Raw genomic sequence first — 26,727 nt, forward strand, 5'->3', positions numbered from 1 at the left:
AATTTTCACTACTATACTTAATACTACTCTAAGTGGCTTAAGTATATTTATATTATTACATGAAATTTAAATATTGGTTTTAAAAACCAGTCTGTATTTACCTAATATATACACGTATTTCAAGTGAAAAAAAAATTTACAAGAAAAAGAAAATGTAGAGCTATCTTAGCATAACTGACTCTGTAGGGAAGAAAATGCCCTTTAGCCACAGTTTTTTCTTTTAGAGATCATAAAAAGGACTGGTAGCTCAAAAGTAGAAATGTTTTTCCCTAACTTGACTCCACCCCAATGGCCAAAATTTATTTTCAGCTTCACAAAATGCCAAAGGATTTGTCTTATTTCTGTTATGTAAATCTATTTTTTGTTTTGTTTTGTTTTTTAGAGACTGAGTTTCGCTCTGTCGCCCAGGCTGGAGTGGAGTGGCGCGATCTTGGCTCACTGCAACCTCCGCCTCCTGCGTTCAAGTAATTCTCTGCCTCAGCCTCCCAAGTAGCTGGGATTACAGTTGCCCACCACCACGCCCAGCTAATTTTTTGTATTTTTAGTAGAAACGGGGTTTCACCATCTTGGCCAGCCTGATCTTGAACTCCTGACCTCGTGATCCACCCACCTTGGCCTCCCAAAGTGCTGGGATTATAGGCATGAGCCACTGCGCCCGGCCTGTAAATCTGTTTTTATAAGTGAAATATTCTAACTGTATTAAAAATAAAAGTTTGCATAAAGAAACAAGTTAAACCAAATTTCCGCTGTTACTGATCCTAGTCTAAATGCTTTGTAGGTATGAGAACTGAAGATAAAGTAACTAACATTAAATGTACTACCAGGCAATTTCCTAAAGCTAGAAGAAAAAAGTATAAACTGTGCCACTGGAACAGCACACTGAAGGCCAGAGACTAAATCCACTAAATTTGTGAAGAACACCTTTGCGAGAGACCAGATGGGCTCCGCCTCATAGCCTACAGGATATTTCCTTTGTATACAGGTGATTAGAGACAAAATAATCACTTTTAGCATTGTGTTTATATTTGTTTGAAATGAAGGTGCCTTTATAAACCTTATTATAGTTACCATCTTTACAAAGAAAAGAACTATAAAAGCAATGTAATTATGTAGTAAGAAAGGGCAATTGGAAGTTTAGGTAATTTAAATCCATGAAAATTTAATGAATAATAATATGCTAGACCAGCAGTCCCCAATCTTTTTGGCATCAGGGACCAGTTTCATGGAAGACAGTTTTTCCACGCAACGGGGTGGGAGGGGATGGTTTCAGTATGAAACTGTACCACCTCAGATCATAAGGCATTAGTTAGATTCTCATAAGGAGCGTGCAATCTAGATCCCCCGCATGTGCAGTTCACAGTAGGGTTCTGGCTCCTATGAGAATCTAATGCTGCCACTGATCTGACAGGAGGCGGAGCTCAGGTGGTAATGCTCACCCACCGCTCACCTCCTGCTGTGTGGCCTGGTCCTTAATGGGCCATGGACTGGTCTGTGGCCTGGGGGTTGGGGACCCCTGTGCAAGATGGGTGAAAAATGGCATAAATGACTTCGCCACGTAAAATAAAAAAGTCAGTTTTTTAAGTTTTTAAATTCTCAAAAGTTCAATGCACCTGAACACAGCACAGCTTCTAATAATATACTTCAATTACAATTAATAAAGGCAATTGGCCAACAAACTGCTAATATAGAGGGGCTTAAAATATAAGCATATTACATTGACATTTTCCTTTTCTAATATGTAAATTAGTATGCAGTAGGCTCCCAAAATTTTATTTTCAAGTTATTATAAATATATAAATTTCTACAGTTGGCCTTGTATCTAATAATCAATTTAAAGCAAGTCAATGCTTTATTTATGAACTTAAAAGGAAACAGAAGCTTAGGAAAATAAACACGTCTTCCTTCACTTCGAAATAAAAACCATCTAGTGTATGTCAGAGAAGCAGGATGCATTATATAAAAACACTACTAGGCCTTGTTTTGAGAATGTAGCATTCTCACTACCTCTATAAGGTTTGCAGGCCTACATACAGCACTGGTATCTACAGACAACTAGAAAAGTATCCAACTGTAATACATCTTGCTAGTTTAAACCAATTACAGGTCAACTTACCAAATCTCTGTGCAACACCCAGTTAGCATGCAGGTAGTGAATACCATCTAGGATCTGATATAATAGTGACTTCACCATTCCCCGAGGTAACTGAACTGGTTTCTTGTTTGCTTTAGAAGCTCTGTGAAACTTGATTATATGCTGAAAGAAAGAAAAAAATATCACCAGAAGCTTAAAAAAAAAAGGAAAAGATAATTTGATGTATAATATTTTCCTAACAGAAAAAGAAACACTCAGGGATTCCCATAGATATTGAAAATATAATTTCATACTCTGCTGAATAACATAAACAACTTTAAAATTCCCTAATAACTGGGGCTAAAATTCCATTTCCTATGCATATGACAGCATTTCAGGAAATAAATTATCACAATAGGGAATTAGGAAATATCGTGCTTTTATTTTTAAAACATAATTAAAAATCAATTACTTTCAGAGTATACTTGATTCCTGTTTATCTGGTAGATAAAATGAAAAAAAAAAAAAAAAAGAACAAAATTCAAGAGATACTTCTGGCTGGCTGACATAGCATAGAATTAGAACCTATTTATGACATAGGTTATAAAGAAAGCCAGTGGGGAGATGCTTCAATAAAATACACACAAGCACAAAGAAATGATATACCAGTTCACAATGGAAAAATGTAAAAATGGGAAAGATTCTGAGGAAAATAAAAACTGCCTTGTACCATCCATCAAAGCTTTCTATGTATAATGTTGTTGGACATCCAGTAAAACAAAGCACAACTTTATACATAGAAAAATTACTTTATGAATAAATGTGCATTACAAGTTTTTTCTTGAAAAGTTTCAAATGCTCTTGATAGGACTCATTTTCTTAATTAGATCACTCTTAAATTGCAGGAAAATCTACAACTCAGCTGCAGTCAACTATGCCTTGCACACCATTGTACATATCCCTGAACCTAATATTGCACAGAGCAGACCCTTGGCCAATATATCTAAGTAAATATTAAGCATGTTCTTGAAATTAGTAAACATAATAAAAATAAGAGATATTTAACATTATAAGTTAACATTTTCACTTGCTATTTTCTTATGATATACAGAATATCACACAAGTAAGGAATAACTAATGATTAATGAATAAAGGAGCTTTACTCTCCAAGGTAAAAATATATAGCAAATATCTACGAGAAGGTAAAGTGTAGCAGTTTGCACATATGTAGTATGACTAATCTAAATTAGCAGCATTAATCGACTTTTAATTTTCTTCTCAGTCTTTTTTTCAAAGTATTTAACAGCAGGCAAACAAAACAGAGCTACAACAATTTAATAATCTGGACTGTTTTGTCACCTGTCCTAAAATATGATGTGACAATCAAGTCTGTTCTCCTTAAGAAGAAGATTCTTGGGCCAGGCATGGTGGCTCACGCCTGTAATCCCAGCACTTTGGGAGGCTGAGGTGGGCGGATCACGAGGTCAGGAGATCAAGACCAGCCTGGCTAACACGGTGAAACCCCGTTTCTACTAAAAAATACAAAAAATTAGCCGGGAGTGGTGGCAGGCGCCTGTAGTCCCAGCTACTCGGGAGGCTGAGGCAGGAGAATGGCGTGAACCTGGGAGGCGGAGCTTGCAGTGAGTGGATATCGTGCCACTGCACTCCAGCCTGGACGACAGAGTGAGACTCTGTCTCAAAAACAAACAAACAAAAAAAACAAGAAGAAGATTCTTTGGCTCTCTCCAAGCTTAATAAAAATAGGTAAAATAAATATAAATAAAAATAAAATAGGTTAATTTTTTGAAAAAAAAATTAAAACTCTGCCAGAGTAAGAATCAAAGGAACAAAAATACGTAGCAGAGGTAAGATAATTAATAAATTTCATATATATTTCTTCATGTACATTTTCATTAGAGTATTACAAGTGAATTTTTTAACCAATGATTTAAAATGACAAATCCTACTGTCATTTTCTTTATATTCCAGGGCTACATAACAAATGCAAAGTATACATACCATGAAATCTCACCAACGCCTAAGTCATTTTTAAAAATGACTATTTTTATTGCAACTGCCTTGTTACCCTCTGCTGCCTAACCCCTACCAATTCACTTCAACATTCCAATTAAAATAGATAAAGGAGTGGGTTTTAGTAGGCTAAATTATCATTTTTTTTATGAAAATGAACATTAAAAATACTTATTTGGCTTAAATATTATTAAGATGATGATAAAGCTAATGAACTATTTATATACACTGTACAATATTACATGCAATAAAATTTACTAAAGTATAATCATTGTACCTACATGTAAAATTAAATATTACAAACTAGCAGCTAGAAATCACATTGAGTGAAATATTATATTATCTTCTATGCTCTACTGTGGTTTATCACAAATCTTGTTTATAAACCAGCCTGGAAAATGCCTTAAGTTTAAATTATATGACTTTATTTCTTATGAAGCTCAGCATAGTGAGTGTTCAATTTAATACTGGCCACGCTGATTTAACAGGGTTGATCTGATTAGATTTCTTTTAAAATAGAAGAACAGAAGAACCAAAGATTTAAAAAAAAAAAAAAAGAAAGAAATTAATAACCAGCATGAACTTTGGAAAGAGTTTCATAAAACAGAGAAAATTTCATGTATACATAATAAAAAGCATAGCCATGCTAATTTAGTAAATATAGATTAGTATGCAAATCAATACAATGTTTAAAGACATTATTAAATATCATTTAAAAAGCAGTTCACAGGAGTATAGTAATTCTTAATGAATCAACACAAGGTAATGTTAGAGGTTTGGTTTACTTGTTTCTTAAACTATAATCTGTATTAACAGATGTTCTTTATACGGATCGATAAGAATGTCAATTTTGTGAATATGTTTCAAAATTACTTTGGCTATCCGGTTATAGATTTTATATATATAGATATACAGATCTATATATCTATATATATAGATCTATATATAGATACATAGATCTATATATCTCAGAAAGTTTTATCTGCAAGGTAACGTTTCAGATTTTTTAAAAAAATATAAATGTTATATTTAATAAAAGAGCAAATTTTATAGTTACCTTAGAGTTCCTCAAATACCAATTTAAAAAATAATCTGCTTAGTAAACTGTAAAATACTGAGGCTGGTGTTTGTATTTCAGCTACTTAGACATGATAAACTTAAGTTCTTATTTTACAGTAATTGTTTTCAATATAGCATCATTTTCGGCAATGCATTAGATAAACTAATAAGCTGGCTGGGCTCAGTGGCTCAGGCCTGTAATCTCAGCATTTTGGGAGGCCGAGGAGGGCAGATCACCTGACATCAGGAGTTAAGAGACCAGCCTGGCCAACATGGCGAAACCCCGTCTCTACTAAAAATACAAAAATTAGCCAGGCTGGAGTGCAACAGTGCAAACAAGACCCACTGCAGACTCGACCTCCTGGGCTTCAGCCCCATGAACAGCTGGGACCACAGCATGTGCCACTGAGCCCAGCTAATTTTTTTTATTTTTTGCAGAGACAGGGTCTTGCCATGTGGCCCAGGCTTGTCTCAAACCCTTTGGCTCAAGTGATCGTCCTGCCTTGGCCTCCTAAAGTGTTGGGACTACAGGTGTGACCCACTACATTTGGCCTAAAACTATTCTTATCATAGGTCAGAAAACAAAGAACAACTAAAAGTCACAAGAGATATTAAAATTTATTTTCACACCAATCTCATTTTGTAATAGAGCTCTCATCCACGAAAAATTCCTCCAATGCAAGATTATGCCCAATTCAAGTTAAGTACAATACAGTCATGCATCACTTAATGAAGGGATACATTCTGAAAAATGTGTCGTTAGGCAATTTTGCAGTTGTGTAAACATCACAGAGTGTACTTACACAAACCTAGATGATAGACTCTACTACATACCTATGCTATATGGTATAGCCTCCTGCTCCTAGGCTACAAACCTGTACACGTTACTGTACTGAATAAGGAAGGCAATTGTGACACAATAGTAACTAAGTGTGTTATCTAAACATATGTAAACATAGAAAAGGTACAGTAACAATATGGTACTATAATCTTAGGAGACCACTATCATATATGCAGTCCCTAGTTGACAATAACATTATATGGCGCATGACTATACTGTATTGAACTACTGCCAATGAAAATAAGAATTAGGATATTAAATTCAATTGTGAATAGTTAATAATTGATAATAGTTTCCCACATTTGTATATTTATAAAACTTTTCAAATACAAGATTGTTCCTCAGAAAAACGTTGTTAAAAAAGGCAAGAAAGTATTACATTTTACAGATGGGGTAAACTACAGCTTCAAAGCCATTAAAAGACTTGCTTAATGCTATACGACAAATAATGGTGGAACCATTAGATCTCTCCAAAGATAGCATATTCGTCCTCCTACCTGAGGATACCACCTTCTCATTTTATACTCCCTTTATACAACGAAATAAAAGGAAATATGCTACTTTTCTATCTTAGAGCAAAATTTTATATATATATTAGTTACTTTTTACTTTATCAAAAAACTATATGAAGCAATTTTGAATAGTTGTTGAACACTCTTTAGATTCTATTGTTTTCTTTAGTATCTGTTAAAAGATCAAAGTGACAATATTGAAAAGTAATAATACAATGTCAAATACTCTAGCCTTCGTAATGCCACCAACCACACTCTATGAGGTTACTTTTATTTTAAAAACGTTAAGTCTCATAATAAGCGGAATACATAACTGTTTTTAGTTACTCTTAACAATCCCTGACTGTTTGCTTATGTCTGCCAGCAATTCACCTTACCCAGAGGTCATGTTCAGCATAGTCAAACAGAAGCCACACCTTCCTATCAGCATGAGACAGAAACACCTTTTGAAGAGAAATGACGTTTGGATGCTTCAGCTCTCGAAGTAACTGCAAAACAAAGGAGATGCATTAACAATTTCTGTCACAAAAATAATGCTAAAAAAACCCACACCATTTGTAATTCAAAGGCAATACAAACCCATGGGTAATCAATCTTAAACATCTAATAAGCACCCACACAATTTTGAGATGGATACTTCAGTAACAAATGAGAAAATATCTGTGAGGAAAAGACACTGAACAGGTATATCTGAGTAAATCTATTTTGTTGTTGTTTGGTTGGTTATTTTAATTTTTTGATTGTGGTAAAATATATCTAACATAAAAATGACCATTTTAATCATTTTTAAGTGTACAATTCAGTGGCATCCTATGTTCTGCGATCATCACCACTATCCATTTTAGATTTTTTTTTTTTTTTTTTTTTTTTTGAGACGGAGTTTTTCTCTGTCCTCCAGGCTGGAGTGCGGTGGCGCGATCTCGGCTCACGGCAACCTCCACCTCCTGGATTCACGCCATTCTCCTGCCTCAGCCTCCCGAGTAGCTGGGACCACAGGCGCCCACCAACACGCCCGGCTAATTTTTTTGTATTTTTTAGTAGAGACGGGGTTTCACCGTGTTAGCCAGGATGGTCTCGATCTCCTGACCTCGTGATCCACCCGCCTCGGCCTCCCAAAGTGCTGGGATTACAGGCTTGAGCCACCGCGCCCGGCCCATTTTAGAATTTTTTTTGTCATCCCAAACAGAAACTCTGAATCCATTAAACCAGCGGTTCCCAACCTTTTTGGCATCAGAAACCAGTTTTGTGGAAGACAAATTTTCCACGGATAATGGGGTGGAGGTGCAGGGCGGGGGTTGGGGGGAGGGGCAGATGGTGGATGGTTGCAAGATGAAACCGTTTCACCTCAGATCATTCATTAGGCATTAGATTCTCACCAGGAGCACGCAACCTAGATCCTTCACATGCGCAGTTCACAACAGTGTTCAAGCTCCTATGAGAATCTAATGCTGCTGCTAATCTGACAGGAGGCAGAGCTCAGGTGGTAATGCTCGCTTGCCTGTGGCTCACCTCCTGCTGTGCAGCCCAATTCCTAACAGTACCGGTGCTGACGCGGGGACCCCTGCATTACACGATAACCTCACTGCCTTTTTCCCCAAGGCCCTGGTAACCTCCACTCTACTATCTGTCCCTAAGAATCTTCCTAATCTAGATATTTCATGTAAGTGGAGCCACACAATATGTATCCTTTCATGTCAGGCTTATTTCACTTAGCCTATTTCATTCTTTATGAATAAATACACTCCACTCTATGCATATCTATCTCTCTATATATATCTATATATATTTATCACATTTTGTTTATCCATTCATCTGTTGATGTTCATGGGTTGTTTTCACCTCTGGTTATTGTGATTAATGCTGCTATGAACATTGGTATACACTAGCTGATAAAACTCCCTACTTTCAATGCTTTGAGCATAAACCGAAGAGTGGAAATCCTGGATCAAATGATTGCTCTGTTTTAACTTTGTGAGAAACCACCAAACTTGCAGCTGTACCATTTTACATTCCCATCTGCAATGTATGAGGGTTCCAACTTCTTCATATCCTCACCAACACTGGTTATCTCCCCCTTTTTTTCCCTTAAAAATTAGCATATATCCTAATGAGTATGAAGTAGTAGCTCACTGTGGTTTTGGTTTGCATTTCCCTAGTCAATAATGGTGTTGAACATCTTTTCATGTGCTTACTGACCATTTGTAGATCGAGAAATGTCTATTTAGTATGTCTTTTGCCCATTTATATGATTTATAAAACTGTCTCCCATTCTGCAAGTTGTCTAGGCTTTGATATCACATAACAATTGAACTTGAAACAAATCTGTAGTTTGTAATCCTGTTTAGAAAATATCAAAGAATATTTGCAACATTAGAAGATGCACCATTCATTAACACCAATTATCATATGAAAATTAAGTTCTGCAACCCTGTGAGATACAGTACCTAATTTCAGGCATTTAAATTACATAGTAAAGTTGATTAAAATTTTGTAACTTTTCATAAAATAACAAAGAACTTAAAGAGAAGCTCCAGGAGAGCATATTTTCATGGATTTGTGCTTTCTCATCTCATAAAAGGATGTTATTTTATTTAAAATATTTTGTCTCCTTATCTTATGATAACCAACAATCCATCCAGTAAAAAAGCACCCCTAACCCTGCCAAGCAAAACCAAAAACAACCGCAACAACAAGAAAAAGCCTCTCATGAAGCCCGATACTACGTCTTTATCAGTTAAAACAGGTTTCAACAGTGCCTTCCAAATGTGCTTCAAATACTGGACAGCCAGGTGAGAAAACCAAGATCTTAAAACTTGTAACTTTGGTGCCTTTTGTAAGAACACTGCCACAAAAATAAGAATCAATGTAAATGTAAAGTTAACACTATATTGGGGGCTCTGAAATAAACTTCAGCAAAGACTATAAATCAATTAAATATTCAGTCACATATTAAAGATTATTCTCTGGTGTGATAATTATTTTATTCAGAAGTAAGATTAAGTTCAGGTTATATTATTTCTGCTTTTAGAATATAATTTTCAAACTTATAAGACTTTAGCAATTATATACCAATCCTCAGAAACCTAAATGCTAATATCTAAAATTGACTATTCCCTAATTAATAAACAACACAAATAACCTGACAGGGAAAGTCTAGACTTTGTGGTAATCCTGGATCTCCCAGCTGGCTCAAAGAGCCAAAGCACGTGCTAAGGTAGTCTTAATTCTAGTTCAGTATTTTTCTATTATCTCAGAATTGGAACACACTCTTAAGCTAGACAGCTATTTCACATTCTTTCTAGTAATTGGCAGGGTGTAAATTATAAAAAACCAACAAATTCCAAAGCGCTGGCAAAAGAGCTCCACAATTATTAGAAACCTATATTTAAAGTTATTCTTAGTGTCTCCTGAATTTTACCTCCAATGAAAGCTTTCATTTCACTCCTGTATTCAAAAAACTGCAGCAACAATTTGATTAAGCTCTTCTCCCAGATGCCAAGTATGGTACTAGACGTGTGACATGTACTATCTCATTTAATCATGATTATCCCTATGAAATATTTATATAACCCCTATTTTACAAACGAGAAAACAGGGGTTTAAGGGGGTTAAATAATTTGCTCAAGGTTACATTCCTAGGAAGTGGTAGAACCAGCAATTAATAAATTAACTTTTAAAGACAAAGCCAGTATTTGTAACTACTATGGTCTAATACCAATACCTCCCAAGAGCTAACATCCTAGAGGAATGGATTATGTCTGGATTATGTGTCTTTACAATCCAGAGACATAAATGTCTTAAATATATACCAGGTGGCGAACTTGACAATGGCAGGCACTATGTATTCATTCTCATGGCTGCATGGCCAGCTCCTAGCATAATGCCTGGTACTGCAGAGGCCCTTATTAACTATTCGGTAAACACATGAATAAATGATTGTGTAAATTAACAAAATGCACAACTAAATTAAAGAAGGACACACTACCCACTCTTTGGCTTCTGATCTATGAACTAAGATCACTGCTTTCTTTATAAAACTAATCTACTGTGTTTTACTAAAATTTACTAAATTTTACTAAAAATACAAAAAATTAGCAGCCAGGTACGGTGGCTCACGCCTGTAATCCCAACACTTCGGGAGGCCGAGGCAGACGGATCATTGAGGTTCAGGAATTCAAGACCAGCCTGGCCAACATGGTGAAACCCCATCTCTACTAAAAATACAAAAAATGTGTTGGGCGTGGTGGCACACACCTGTAATCCCAGCTACTTGCGAAGGTGAGGCAGGAGAATCGCTTGAGCCTGGGAGGTGGAGGTTGCAGTGAGCTGAGATCACCCCAAGGCACTCTAGCCTGGGTGACACAGTGAGGCTCCATCTCAATACAAAAAAACAAAAACCAATCTACTTCATTAAATATCAATTAAAAAAATTATCTATCTAATTAACCAGACAACAAATCTCTGAGAGTAAAGACTTCATTCTGAGTAAGTAACTACTGCCAGAGTAGTGAATAATAGTGTTATGGACTGAACTGTGTTTCCCTAAAATTCCTATGCTGGAGCCCTAACCCCCAGTACCTTGGAATGTGACTGTACAGTCACATGCTGCATGACGATGTCACAGTCAATAACAGACAGCATATATAAGATTATAATGGAGTTGAAAAACTCCTATCACCTAGTGACACACAACCTTCATAATATTATAGCACAACGTGCATTACTCATGTGTGTGTGGTGATGCTGGTATACATACATGTATCATGCTGCCAGTCTCATACAAGTCTAGCAAATATCATTATATATAGCACACAATATTTGATGATAATAAATGCCTCTCATACTGGCTATGTTTTTATTACATTACGCTTTTTATCATTATTGTAGAGTGTACCCCTTCGACTTTTTTTTTTTTTTTTAAGTTAACTGTAAAACATCCTCAGGCAGGTCCTTCAGGAGGTAGTCTGAAAGGTACTGTTATCCTAGGAGAGGCAGCTCTATGTGAGTTATTGCCCCAAAGAATTTTTTTTTTTTTTTGAGACAGTCTCATATTGCCCAGGCTGAAGTGCAGTGGCATGATCTTGGCTCACTGCAACCTCCATCTCCCAGATTCAAGCAATTCTCATGTCTTAGCCTCCCAGGTAGCTGGGACTACAGGCATGCACCACCACACCCAGCTAATTTTTGTATTTTTTTGGTAGAGACAAGGTTTCGCCATGTTGGCCAGGCTGGTCTCGAACTCCTGGCCTCCAGTGATCTATCTTGTCCACCTCAGCCTCCCAAAACTGTTGTGATTACAGGCATAAGCCACCATGCCTGGCCTCCCTGAAGACTTTCTAGTGGGATAAAATTTGGAGGTGGAAGACAATGATATTCATGATCCTGACCCTGTGTAGGCCTAGGCTAATGTGTATATATGTACCTTAGTTTACAAAAAGAAACATGCATTTGTATGTTCATTGCAGCACTATTCACAGTAGCATGGAATCAACCTAGATGCCCAGCAACAGTGGACTGGACAAAGAAAATGTGATACATATACATCATGGAATGCTATACAGCCATAAAAAAGAATAAAATCATGTCTTTTGCAGCAACATAGATGCAGCTGGAGGCCATTACCCTAAATAAATTCACACAGGAACAGAAACCAAATACCACATGTTCTCACTTAGAAGTAGGGGCTAAACATTGGATAAACATGGACAGAAAGATAGCAACAATAGATACTGGGAACTACCAGAGGAGGGAGGGTGAGGTGGGGGGAAGGGGTGAAAAACTATCGGTAACTATGCTCCGTATCTGGGTGATGAGATCATTCACACACCAAACCTCAGTGACATGCAATTTACCCATGTAACAAACCTACACGTGTCCCCTGAACCTAAAAGTTGAAAAAGTAAAAAAATAATTTTTAAAAATAGAAAAAAACTTATAGAATAAGAATACAAATATTTTTGTACAGGTGTACAATGTGTATTTTAAGTGTTATTACAATATTTAAAAAAGTTTATAATGTAAAAAAGTTACAGTAAACTAAGGTTAATTGAAGAAAGTAAAATATGTTTTATAAACTGAATGTAGCCTGAATGTAGCCTAAGTGTACAGCTTATAGTCTACAGTAGTGTACATTAATGTCCTAGGCCTTCACATTCACTCACTACTCACTGACACCCTGAGCAACGTTCAGACCTGCAAGCCCCATTCATGCTAACAGCCCTATACATACAGGTGTACCATTTTTTATCTTTGTTTTGGAGGGACCTTGAACAAGAAAGAATTTGGGGTGAGTCCACAGAGAAAAGGGAAAGCAAGTTTATTAAGAGAGTAAAGGAATAAAGAATGGCTACTCCATAGGCAGAAGAGCCATTTTTTTAATCATTTATTCCGTATTTTTACTGTACCTTTTCTATGTTTATTCCACATATTTACCATACCTTTTCTATTTAATATGCTCAGATATACAAATATTTAGCATTGTGTTACACTTGCCTATAGTATTTGGTATAGCAACATGCTGTATAGGTTTGTAGCCTAGAAGGAATAGGCTACAAACAGCCTGGTGTGTTTAGGTTCTACCATCTGGGTTAGTGTAAGTACACTCTGCGATGGCAGAACAATGAAATCGCCTAATAATGCATTTTTTTCAGAGCATATCCTGCTAATTAAGTGATGCATGACTATATTTGGAGATAAGGCCTTTTAAGAAGTAATTAGGTTAAAATGAGGTCTTTAGAGTGGGCCCTAATCTAATCTGACTGGCGTCCTCCCAAGAAGAGATGATGACATACAGAGAGACACCAGGAGTGTCTCTGAAATGACCATCTGATGAGACAGGAAGGAGGAGGCTATCTGCAAGCCAAAGAAAGAGGCCTCAGAGGAAACTAACCCTGACAACATGTTGCTATTAGGCTTCTAGCCTCCACAACTATAAGAAAACAAACTTCTGCTGTTTAAGCCACCTAGCCTGTAGTATTTTGTTAGGGCAACTAAAGCAAACCAGCACAGTAAGTAACTATTACTAGTGAATAAGTAAAACACCTTTGTTGGTGGTGGTGTTTTGTTGTTGTTGTTTTTAGGGAGACATATTAGGAGACAGACAGATCACTTTGGGATTAAAAGAGAATGGCCACTGAGGATTGGTGATGGAACTGTCTCACTGGACAATTACCTTGAAGTAAATATTTATACTGAAGAAACTCCAAAAGACCTGGGAGCTGTGCTGCACTTAGCAGAGCTAACATTTACTAAATGCCTACTACACGCCAGGCACTGTCCCATTTTACAAATGGGGAAACTGAAACACAAACAAATCAAATAACTTGTTTTGGGTCCTACAAGCTAGTAAAGTGGCAGAGCCAGGGTAGGAGCCCAAGGAGTCTAGAGAGGTTGTTACCCCTCATGCATTCCTGTGTGTTTGACGCTCTGATGCTGAGAGAGTATGCAGGCTTTCCTTGGTGACGAAAAGAACTTCAGCACTACATGACCCTATTCGGAGCCCAGAGCATGTAGATCCTAGTTTTTAATACTGTAGAAGTTACTTTTTGCCTTTTCAAAGATTTTGTGTTAAAATATTTTGAAAACGGCCGGGTGCGGTCGCTCCCGCCTGTAATACCAGCACTTTGGGAGGCTGAGGTGGGCGGATCACGAGGTCAAGAGACCATCCTGGCCAACATGGTGAAACCCTGTCTCTACTAAATATACAAAAATTAGCTGGGTATGGTGGCGGGTGCCTGTAGTCCCAGCTACTTGGGAGGCTGAGGCAGAAGAATCGCTTGAACCCAGGAGACGGAGGTTGCAGTAAGCCGAGATTGCGCCACTGTACTCCAGCCTGGTGACACAGCGAGACTCTGTCTCAAAAAAAAAAAAAAAAATTGAAAACAACAAAAGGTTTAAAGATACTCATATAATAGTTTCCATCACAGAAACCACCTATGTTTTCCCAATTCTGCTAAAAGAAAAAAAATCTTATTTTCTGAGTTCTAAGATTACTGTTTTGACTACATAATTCACTGTAAATTTAATTTATTCCAGCTGTTACATACAATATCACATTTAATTTGAACTTCTATAGTACAAGCATATAAAAAATAAATTAATACTTCAAACTGTGCCTTCTCAATAAATATCATAATGGTGAGAAAATGGGTTTAAAAAGCCTAATATTCACAAAACTATATTGCATTCTAACATTAAAATTTCATAATATAGCAGATAAAAAATAAATTCTAAATTTATAGCATGAGTATGGTGATAGCTGACTTGAAATTACTGTAAAGAAAATAAGGAAAACAATTCCAAAATTATTTCAATATATTTAAATCTGTGAAACCTTTTTCAACCAAATTCTTGCAAATTGATAAAAACTGAGGTATGCTTGGCCAGGCACGATGGCTCATGCCTGTAATCCCAGAACTTTGGGAGGCCAAAGTGGGTGGATAACAAGGTTAGGAGTTTGAGACCAGCCTGACCAACATGTTGAAACCCCGTCTCTACTAAAAATATAAACATTAGCTGGGTGTGGTGGTGCGCACCTGCAATCCCAACTACTCAGGAGGCTGAGGCAGGAGAATCACTTGAACCCGGGAGGCGGAGATTGCAGTGAGCCGAGATCGTGCCACTGCACTCCAGCCTGGGCAACAGAGCAAGACTCTGTCTCAAAAAAGAAAAAAACTGAGGTATGCTTAGGTTAAAGTAGAGGTGAGTAGAAAAGTAAAGCCCAGAGCTTTACCTCTGCTCCCCCATCGCAACTATAAGGCAGCCTTGTGGAATACTGATGATTCACCCATGTGCAGTTTGAAAAATGTCTACACTAGGAATTACAGCTCACAGGAAATTTTGACAATGTATAAGACAAACCACTTACAAAAAAATGAAGATGAAGATATGCAATACTTTTTGCTTTTAGAAGAAATTCTCAGAGTTCCTTCCTCCCTCCCTCCCTTCCACACTTACTTAAAGAGCAAGGACTATACACCACACCTAGCACACACTGGGGAAGAAACGCATTACAGTCTAGAGGGTTGGGGGAACAGATAACAAAGTAAGTAACCAGGCACACAGATAAAAAGAACCCCCTTGTAATTACATTTGTAATGAGTGTTATATTAAAGAAACAAACTGGGTGTAATCATAGAGAGTTAATGGAGGTGAATGCTGGGGACACACAACTTCTTCGAGGAAGAATTAAGAAATGTAAAGGAGGGGCCGGGCGCGGTGGGTCACGCTTGTAATCCCAGCACTTTGGGAGGCCGAGGCGGGCGGATCACGAGGTCAGGAGATCGAGACCACGGTGAAACCCCGTCTCTACTAAAAATACAAAAAAAAAATTAGCCGGGCGTAGTGGCGGGCGCCTGTAGTCCCAGCTACTCGGAGAGGCTGAGACAGGAGAATGGCGTGAACCCGGGAGGCGGAGCTTGCAGAGAGCCGAGAGCGCGCCACTGCACTCCAGCCTGGGCGACAGAGCGAGACTCCGTCTCAAAAAAAAAAAAAAAAAAAAAAGAAATGTAAAGGAGGAAGGCCTGATAAGAACTTGCCAGAAAACATGGGAATTATTTCATTCTTAAGTTTTTGTTATACAAATTTCCAAACTAACTAAAAAAGAATATTAAAACAAACCCCTATGTACCATTAGCCACTCACAGCCAAACTTATTTATACTAATATCCACTCCTCCCAGCCAACCCTGGATTATGCTGAAGTAAATTCCAGTTATTGTATCATTTCACCTATAAATATTTCAGTATGTATCTCTAAAATACAAGGTCTCTTTTCTCTGACCCACAATGAAAATAAATTAGTAATCAGTAACAGTAAGTTATCTAGAAACACCTCACATTTAAAAATTAAGCAATGTAATTCTAAATAACTCATAGATAAAAGGAAAAATTTCACAAAGAAAACTGAAAATATTTTGTACTAAATTAACAGAGTAAGAAAAGAATTATATGGTTGCTTTTATCTATGCAGAAAAAAGCATTTGATAAAATTCAATATCATTTATGAAAAAAAATCTTAGGAAACTAGGAATACAAGTTCCTAAACTTGATTAATAGCACCTATGAAAAACACGCAGCTATCATTATACTGAACAGTGAAAGTGGCAACATTTTCCTCACAGTTGGGAATAAATCAAAGATACCTGCTCTCACCACTATTCAACATTGTGTGAGATGGCCTAACCAGCTCAGTAAAGAAAAAAAAAAGAAACAAAAGCAGAAATATGGAAAAAAGTAAAAGTATTCCTATTCATAAATGACATAATTATGTAGAAAAACTCCCAAGGAATCACCAAAAACCTACCAGTGAATTCAGAAATGTCTCAGGATATATACTACACTATATATATTTATATTTTAAGTAATTATATAAATAAATAAATAAAATGGAAAGTATATCTTTCCGCTGGCTTGAAAGTCTCAATACTATTATTCTTTGAATTGATCCAAATTATAATCTCAACAAGCTTTTTAAAAAAAAAAAAAAAACTAATTAGCTGATATAAAAATTTGTATGACAATGCTAAAGAATCTAAAATACCCCAAACAATTCTGACAAAGAATAAAGCTGGTGGCCTTACACCATCTGGCTTCAAGTCTTGCTAGAAAGGTAGAGTAATCTATTGGTATAAGGCTAGACAGAGAGAACAATGGAATGAAATACAGTCCAAATGTATACTTTTTTTGCAAAGGTGCCAAAGGAATTCTATGGCAAAGGATGTTTTCCAAAAATGATGCTACAACTGTACATTCACATGGGAGGGGGAATTCAAACTCTATATCATACCACAAACAAAAATTAATTGAGTATATCATGGACTAGAAATAAAAAAACTATAAAGCATTTAGAAGAAAATATTGGGAAATATTTTCACAATCAGTGGGTAAAGATTTCTTCAGCCACATACAGAAAATAGCCATAAGAGGAAAAATTAGTAAGACTTCATAAAAATTAAACATTTCTGTTCATCTTAGATTGAAGAACCATAATCAAGTACATTAAAAGTAGGCTTTCATACTTCTTTCTGTATTTAAGTGCATTTATAGTTATCATGATATATGCAAAGATAATAGCTGTTTCTGAACTGAGTTTTGTTTTTTCTAATAAAAAACATTTTGTTAAAGACTAATGAAGAAGAGAAAAGCATGTGAACAATAAGTACACAGCTCAATGAATTTTCACATATATAACCCATGTAACTAGACCCAGAGCAAGATCAGAGAACATTACTAGCACCCTGAAGCTCTGTATTCCCTCCAAGGGTAATCAACATCCTGACTTCTAACACCACTGACCATAGTTCAGTGGCTTTTAACTCTTTAAAACTGATGAATATATACAGAATAGATGTTGAATAACTGACAGTTAACATACAGTTACCTGGTCTCAAGATTGAAAGGTATAAAAAAAGTATCGATTAAATGAACTACATCTTTCAGCATGGTCTACCTTTGGTTAACAATATCCTCCATCTCACCCCTATTCTTCCCTCATGAAGGTAATTCTTACATGCGTTCCCAAACCTGGAACTTTCCTTGATTTTCTACTTTAGTTTAGATGTACACCCTTCTCCATTCTCATATACTTCTATCACAGTGCTTGACATGCTATTCTTAGATTTATAAGTCTTTTTCCTCAACACAGTGTAAATTATTTTTACCTACTTCAGTTGAAGACTCATTGGTACAGAATCTAGTAAACTTGCAAAATTGTTTAACATTTCCAGGTCATAATAGACTATTATGGGTAAATATAATAGAAGGGCTGAGAGCAACAAAAGCAAAGATTATAATATATATCCTAGAATATTCTGTGTAAAGCCAGAAAAGACACATTTGGACCCACAGTTTTATAACAGTAAAAACTGAAGAAAAATCTCAAAAAGTAATGCTCAGTTTAAATGTATGGATAACTATTAATGCATTAACCCAAAGACTACTTCCCTTTGGAATCAAAATGAGATTCTAATCACAATATGGAAAACTATGCTTCCAAAATAAAAGGGCATAAATGTTTACATACTCAAATGAACAGACACAAGCAATGAAAATCAAATAAGACAACCTCATTTTAATTTGACATAACTAATGACATTAGTCTCATTCTATTAAAATAAAAATACTAATTTTCTATGGACTAACATGCCACTTTTACTGCTCTCAATGAAATAACTGGACCCTTTACTATTAGTACAGGTATTGGGAAAACATGTATTTATATTAACAACTGAAATTTACCCCAAATAAAGAGTTTATATAGACAGAACTACATGCCCCCTTTATTTCTCCTTAATAAATAATATTTTTCTACATAGAGTTGATATAAAAAATATTCACTAACTTTCAATTAATATGACAAATACAATACAGAGCCTTATATAGTTGGTACTCATAAGTCAGTTGATAATAATGATGATAAAAAGAACTTCACTTACTGCTATTTCTCTACATGCCGACATAGAGATCCCAGTTCCTTCTATTTGTTTTAAAGCATAGTCTTTATCATCCTTCCTGTAAAAACAAAGTTATTTTAATATATAGATAAATCTATATTTATGTGCATTTTTATAAAGTAAAATATAAATATAAATCACATGTTTAATACACATTTGACATCATTCAATATAATACACAATGTCGTACAAGGAAAAACTTTTTAGACAGCCTAGTCCAGTCCCATTATTTGATGAGGGAAGTTAGCTTCAAAGGAATAAAAAAGACTTTTCCAAGGCTCCACAGTTACTTATGGAAAAAATAGATTGAGATATAGAGCATCTGACTTCCAGTAATAGAGTCCTTCTGCTCTAATGTATGAACATAACACATACATATAAAATAAAACCTGCTTTCTAAAACCTATTCAGATATTAGTGGGTCAGAAAAGTTAAGAAATGAATGTGTCCCTAAGGCACAAAATGGTTATAATTTAAAACATGTTATAGTAATCATAATTTGATAATAAATAATTTAGGTCATCTCCAAAGACTTTCAAAGACACTCACGCAACATGTGTTTACTGAACACTTACTACGTACCCAGAACTGTGCTAGGTACTGAAGATACAACAGGTTCCTTCTTGTAGAGAGTTTTCTGTGTCTATTGGCTTAAAAAGATAAGTAACGCACCATAATACCATATGTTAAGTGCTATTATGTGGCAAGTGCAACAGAAAAGGTTACTCAAAGGGGACTTGGTGGAGGACCCAAGCAAAGACTTCTCAGAGGGTGGGCGTGGTGGCTCACTCCTGTAATCCCAGCACTTTGGGAGGCCGAGGCAGGCGGATCACGAGGTCAGGAGATGGAGACCATCCTGGCTAACACAGTGAAACCCTGTCTCTACTAAAAATGCAAAAAAATTGGCCGGGTGTGGTGGCGGGCGCCTGTAGTCCCAGCTACTTGGGAGGCTGAGGCAGGAGACTGGCATGAACCCGGGAGGTGGAGCTTGCAGTGAGCCGAGATCACGCCACTGCACTCCAGCCTGGGCGACAGAGCGAGACTCCCTCTCAAAAAAAAAAAAAAAAAAAAGACTCCTCAGAGAAAATGCCATCTGAGGCCTAAATGGCTGTTCTCAAACCTTTTGGTCCCAGAACTCCTTTATTCTCTTGAAAATTACTGTGGACCCTGATGAGCTTTGGTTTATTATATCTATCAATATATACCCTATACAAATTTTAAAATGGGAACTTTTAAAACTACAGAAGTTTATATCCACTAGCCATTGGAGCAATGGAATAGCATCATCACATGTTGGATCATCTCTGAAAGAAATCCACTAGGCACTCATTAGAACGAGAATGAAAACCAAATAATATCATAGTATTATTACAAAAATAGTGTTGACCTTACAGACCCTGTGAAAGGATCTCGTAGACACCCAGGGGTTCCAGGATCACACTCTGATCATTTGATAATGTGTGTGTGTGTGTGTGTGTGTGTGTGTATCAGTTAAGAGAGATGCAGTCACATGAGGCAAGAGAAAAAGCATTTGAGGGAGACTGGATACTGTATACAACTAGAGATTAGGCTGGGGATAAAATCAAGAACCACAACACAAAAGTCTTTTCATGCCAAGAACAAGAAGGGCTCCTTTAAAGGTTTGTTGTTGTTGTTATTAAGCAAGAGAATATCAATTATATTTTATCTGGAAAATGTATCTTTCGCTGCCTTGTGAATGCTTAGTGGGAGTAAATAAGGACAGGAGGCAGAGAGAACAGTTACAAGTAATTAGTATTAAAATTATTCACTGAGAGATGATGATGGCTATTGCAGAATGGTGGTTACTACAGAGAACAGACAGATAAGAAGCAGGGTCCTTCATGATTGACTATTGTGGGTAAGGAAGAAGTTAAAGACAATGATTTCTGCCACAGGCAACAAAGTAATGACAGCATTATTCACTGAAATTAAAAACCAGGTAGGAGGAAAAGCTTTGAGGGAACAGGTAGGTGATAGCTCCATTCTGTGTAGGCTGAGTTTTGGGGACCAGTGAGACATCTAAGTGGGCATAGTTGCTGGCAAGCGGAATAAACACTAAAGCTCAAGAGCAAGCTGAAGATACAGATTTACTGGAATCAGCATGACACAGTGATCGAAGCCTCAAGAGTAGGTTCAATGAGAGCAAAGAGAAGGACTGTCAAGAAAAAGATTTTCAAAAAGGGCACAATAGCAAATAGTATAAAAATCTGCAGAGGTCTAGTAAAGTAAGAATTGAAAAGTATCTACTGAATTTAGTAATGATTAAGTCAACAATGGATAGCGGAGTAGGCAAAAATAGTTGCAGCGATGTGGTGGCAGGGTCTATATTGCAGAAGGCTGAGGGGTGAATGAGACATACGTAAACTAAGACAACATATGTAAGCAATTCTTTGAAGGCGAAAAATAAGGCAGGTGCTGGAGTAATACACAAGGTTAAAGAGTTATTATTTCTTAAGATGGAAGAGACTTGAATGTGATAAGCACTGACGGAAAGGACCCAGAGAAAAAGAGATGACAACATAGGAGAGGAGAAAAAAATCCAGAGAACAAGCTTTCAGGGTCTTTGCTCGCTGGCTTGAAGGAGAAACATCTATTCCATCGTAATAGGAAGAAAGGACAGATAAAGGAACCAATACAGATGGAAAGAAGTTGGTACAGACGCAAAAAGCTGGGGGAGTTCGATTTTGATACGTTTTTTTTCCTGAAAGTGGCAATGAGGTCATATACTAAAAGGAAGGGCAGAGGTGATAGAACTGGAGACTTCTGTAGCGAGACAGTTTAAGCGAACAAATTAATAAGCCTTTATAAAATCAATTAATTTAAGTCGATTTAATACTTTATTATTTTAAATTATTACTAAAACTTAACATTGCTTTATCTTTGTTTTTACAACATATTTTATACCAAATCCTTACTTGGGAAAAGAAATCACAATTACAACATTATTTTTCTGGAAAAAAATTCGTTTTATAACAATCAGTTTTACAGCATATATCTAGTAAAGCACCATGAGTACTCATTATATGAAAAAGACATTAAGAGGATCTGTACTTAATGTTCACTGTCTGAATGGTTTCTGAAAGAAAGAAGAAGTTAAGGACATAAAAATAAAACAAAATTGGAATCACAATAGTCTATTAGACACTTCCATGGGCAGGGTTATTGATTTAACCAGATGGTCAATCCAAGGGTATAATACATTCTATTATATCTACTGTTTAAGAATTACATCCTAGAATTGAACCCCCTACTAAGAAAGAGAGTGGTGGGAAAGAAAATAATTTAAACTAAAGATTTACCTATTCACCTCCTTAATATCCACCACTTTCTCTTATTTAAAAATGCCCAAGGTGGTATATGACAATTTCTTCTCTATGAACTAAAAAAATTCTAATATTCAATCAGTCTTCTCCCCTACTCCAAGTAATTATATGTTTTTTACTTTATAAAAGTAGATTATGAGAAAGAAATGTGCAATGGAGAAAAATAATACCAAATAAATTATAAATGATATTTGATTATAAAAAAAGGCAACCTCCTCTTGAAAATCACCTAATATAATTACAACATAATATAATAGTGCTATGTGGTTTACATGGCAAATTTATCTCTCTGTCCACACATTTTTTTAGTAAAAGACACAAAAGAGATGAAAAAGATTTGTGCACTAGTGTCAGTAATGATCCAAGGGAAGTAGTCAGATTAAATGAATGGTTACAATACAGATTGAGTATCCCTTATCTGAAATGCATGGGATGAGAAGTGTTTCGAAATTCTGATTTTCAGGAGACTGTGGAATATTTGCCCATATATAATGAGATATCTTGGGGATGAGATCCAATTTAAACCAGCAACGGAACAAAGCTGGATGGAGGATGACTTTGATGAGTTGAGAGAAGAAGGCTTCAGACGATCAAACTACTCTGAGCTACGAGAGGAAATTCAAAACAATAGCAAAGAAGTTAAAAACTTTGAAAAAATATTAGAAGAATGGATAACTAGAATAACCAATGGAGAGAAGGGCTTAAAGGAGCTGATGGAGCTGAAAGCCAAGTTTCGAGAACTACGCGAAGATTGCAGAAGCCTCAGTAGCAGATGCGATCAACTGGAAGAAAGGGTATCGCTGATGGAAGATGAAATGAATGAAATGAAGAGAGAAGGGAAGTTTAGAGAAAAAAGAATAAAAAGAAATGAACAAAGCCTCCAAGAAATTTGGGACTATGTGAAAAGACCAAACCTACGTCTGATTGGTGTACCTGAAAATGATGGGGAAAATGGAACCAAGTTGGAAAACACTCTGCAAGATATTATCCAGGAGAACTTCCCCAATCTAGCAAGGCAGGCCAGCATTCAGATTCAGGAAATACAGAGAACGCCACAAAGATACTCCTCGAGAAGGGCAACTCCAAGACACATAATTGTCAGATTCACTAAAGTTGAAATGAAGGAAAAAATGTTAAGGGCAGCCAGAGAGAAAGGTCGGGTTACCCACAAAGGGAAGCCCATCAGACTAACAGCTGATCTCTCAGCAGAAACTCTACAAGCCAGAAGAGAGTGGGGGCCGATATTCAACATTCTTAAAGAAAAGAATTTTCAACCCAGAATTTGCTATCCCACCAAACTAAGCTTCATAAGTGAAGGAGAAATAAAATACTTTACAGACAAGCAAACGCTGAGTGATTTTGTCACCACCAGGCCTGCCCTAAAAGAGCTCCTGAAGGAAGCACTAAACATGGAAAGGAACAACCGGTACCAGCCACTGCAAAAACATGCCAAATTGTAAAGACCATCGAGGCTAGGAAGAAACAATAGCAACTAACGAGCAAAATAACCAACTAACATCTAATGACAGGATCAGATTCACACATAACAATATTAACGTTAAATGTAAATGGGCTAAATGCTCCAATCAAGAGACACAGACTGGCAAACTGGATAAGGAGTCAGGACCCATCAGTGTGCTGTATTCAGGAAACCCATCTCACGTGCAGAGACACACATAGACTCAAAATAAAGGGATGGAGGAAGATCTATCAAGCAACTGGAAAACAAAAAAAGGCAGGGGTTGCAATCCTAGTCTCTGATAAAATAGACTTTAAACCAACAAAGATCAAAAGAGACAAAGAAGGCCATTACATAATGGTAAAGGGATCAATTCAACAAGAAGAGCTAACTATCCTAAATATATATGCACCCAACACAGGAGCACCCAGATTCATAAAGCAAGTCCTCAGTGACCTACAAAGGGACTTAAACTCCCACACAATAATAATGGGAGATTTTAACACCCCACTGTCAGCATTAGACAGATCAACGAGACAGAAAGTTAACAAGGATATCCAGGAATTGAACTCAGCTCTACATAAAGTGGACCTAATAGACATCTACAGAACTCTCCACCCCAAGTCAACAGAATATACATTTTTTTCAGCACCACACCACACCTATTCCAAAATTGACCACATAGTTGGAAGTAAAGCTCTCCTCAGCAAATGTAAAAGAACAGAAATTATAACAAACTGTCTCTCAGACCACAGTGCAATCAAACTAGAACTCAGGATTAAGAAATTCACTCAAAACCGCTCAACTACATGGAAACTGAACAACCTGCTCCTGAATGACTATTGGGTACATAATGAAATGAAGGCAGAAATAAAGATGTTCTTTGAAACCAACGAGAACAAAGATACAACATACCAGAATCTCTGGGACACATTCAAAGCAGTGTGTAGAGGGAAATTTATAGCACTAAATGCCCACAAGAGAAAGCAGGAAAGATCCAAAATTGACACCCTAACATCACAATTAAAAGAACTAGAAAAGCAAGAGCAAACACATTCAAAAGCTAGCAGAAGGCTAGAAATAACTAAAATCAGAGCAGAACTGAAGGAAATAGAGACACAAAAAACCCTTCAAAAAATTAATGAATCCAGGAGCTGGTTTTTTGAAAAGATCAACAAAATTGATGGACCGCTAGCAAGACTAATAAAGAAGAAAAGAGAGAAGAATCAAATAGATGCAATAAAAAACGAAAAAGGGGATATCACCACCGATCCCACAGAAATACAATCTACCATCAGAGAATACTACAAACACCTCTATGCAAATAAACTAGAAAATCTAGAAGAAATGGATAAATTCCTTGACAAATACACCCTCCCAAGACTAAACCAGGAAGAAGTTGAATCTCTGAATAGACCAATAACAGGTTCTGAAATTGTGGCAATAATCAATAGCTTACCAACCAAAAAGAGTCCAGGACCTGACGGATTCACAGCTGAATTCTACCAGAGGTACAAGGAGGAACTGGTACCACTCCTTCTGAAACTATTCCAATCGATAGAAAAAGAGGGAATCCTCCCTAACACATTTTATGAAGCCAGCATCGTCCTGATACCAAAACCTGGCAGAGACATAACCAAAAAAGAGAATTTCAGACCAATATCCTTGATGAACATTGATGCAAAAATCCTCAATAAAATACTGGCAAACCGAATCCAGCAGCACATCAAAAAGCTTATCCACCATGATCAAGTGGGCTTCATCCCTGGGATGCAAGGCTGGTTCAACATACGCAAATCAATAAATGTAATCCAGCATATAAACAGAACCAAAGACAAAAACCACATGATTATCTCAATAGATGCAGAAAAGGCCTTTGACAAAATTCAACAACCCTTCATGCTAAAAACTCTCAATAAATTAGGTATTGATGGGACATATCTCAAGATAATAAGAGCTATCTATGACAAACCCACAGTCAATATCATACTGAATGGGCAAAAACTGGAAGCATTCCCTCTGAAAACTGGCACAAGACAGGGATGCCCTCTCTCACCGCTCCTATTCAACATAGTGCTGGAAGTTCTGGCCAGAGCAATCAGGCAGGAGAAGGAAATAAAGGGTATTCAACTAGGAAAAGAGGAAGTCAAATTGTCCCTGTTTGCAGATGACATGATTGTATATCTAGAAAACCCCATTGTCTCAGCCCAAAATCTCCTTAAGCTGATTAGCAACTTCAGCAAAGTCTCAGGATACAAAATTAATGTACAAAAATCACAAGCATTCTTGTACACCAATAACAGACAAACAGAGAGCCAAATCATGAGTGAACTCCCATTCACAATTGCTTCAAAGAGAATAAAATACCTAGGAATCCAACTTACAAGGGATGTGAAGGACCTCTTCAAGGAGAACTACAAACCACTGCTCAATGAAATAAAAGAGGATACAAACAAATGGAAGAACATTCCATGCTCATGGGTTGGAAGAATCAATATCGTGAAAATGGCCATACTGCCCAAGGTCATTTATAGATTCAATGCCATCCCCATCAAGCTACCAATGACTTTCTTCACAGAATTGGAAAAAACTACTTTAAAGTTCATATGGAACCAAAAAAGAGCCCGCATCGCCAAGTCAATCCTAAGCCAAAAGAACAAAGCTGGAGGCATCACGCTACCTGACTTCAAACTATACTACAAGGCTACAGTAACCAAAACAGCATGGTACTGGTACCACAACAGAGACATAGATCAATGAAACAGAACAGAGCCCTCAGAAATGACACCGCATAGCTACAACTATCTGATCTTTGACAAACCTGACAAAAACAAGAAATGGGGAAAGGATTCCCTATTTAATAAATGGTGCTGGGAAAACTGGCTAGCCATATGTAGAAAGCTGCAACTGGATCCCTTCCTTACACCTTATACAAAAATTAATTCAAGATGGATTAAAG

General features: G+C 36.7%; 1 protein-coding gene across 5 annotated transcripts in view; it reads right to left on the reverse strand.

The window, feature by feature from the left end:
• Window positions 1-26,727, reverse strand: part of CDK8 (cyclin dependent kinase 8) — a 155,681-nt gene that overhangs the window by 48,835 nt on the left and 80,119 nt on the right. For 4 of the 5 annotated variants that reach the window (XM_058437740.1, XM_032150606.2, XM_032150605.2 and 1 more), the window contains exons 2-4: window positions 18,948-19,023; window positions 6,892-7,002; window positions 2,114-2,254 (exon numbers count right to left, since the gene is read on the reverse strand). In XM_058437740.1, the coding sequence (XP_058293723.1) occupies window positions 2,114-2,254; window positions 6,892-7,002; window positions 18,948-19,023 (328 nt within the window). Of the gene's footprint in view, window positions 1-2,113; window positions 2,255-6,891; window positions 7,003-18,947; window positions 19,024-26,727 lie in introns of those variants that run through there. The other variant, XM_058437741.1, reaches the window with a different exon arrangement.

This window comes from Hylobates moloch, unplaced genomic scaffold (genome assembly GCF_009828535.3).
Source record: "Hylobates moloch isolate HMO894 unplaced genomic scaffold, HMol_V3 SCAFFOLD_4, whole genome shotgun sequence".
In the NCBI taxonomy this organism is placed as follows: domain Eukaryota; kingdom Metazoa; phylum Chordata; class Mammalia; order Primates; family Hylobatidae; genus Hylobates; species Hylobates moloch.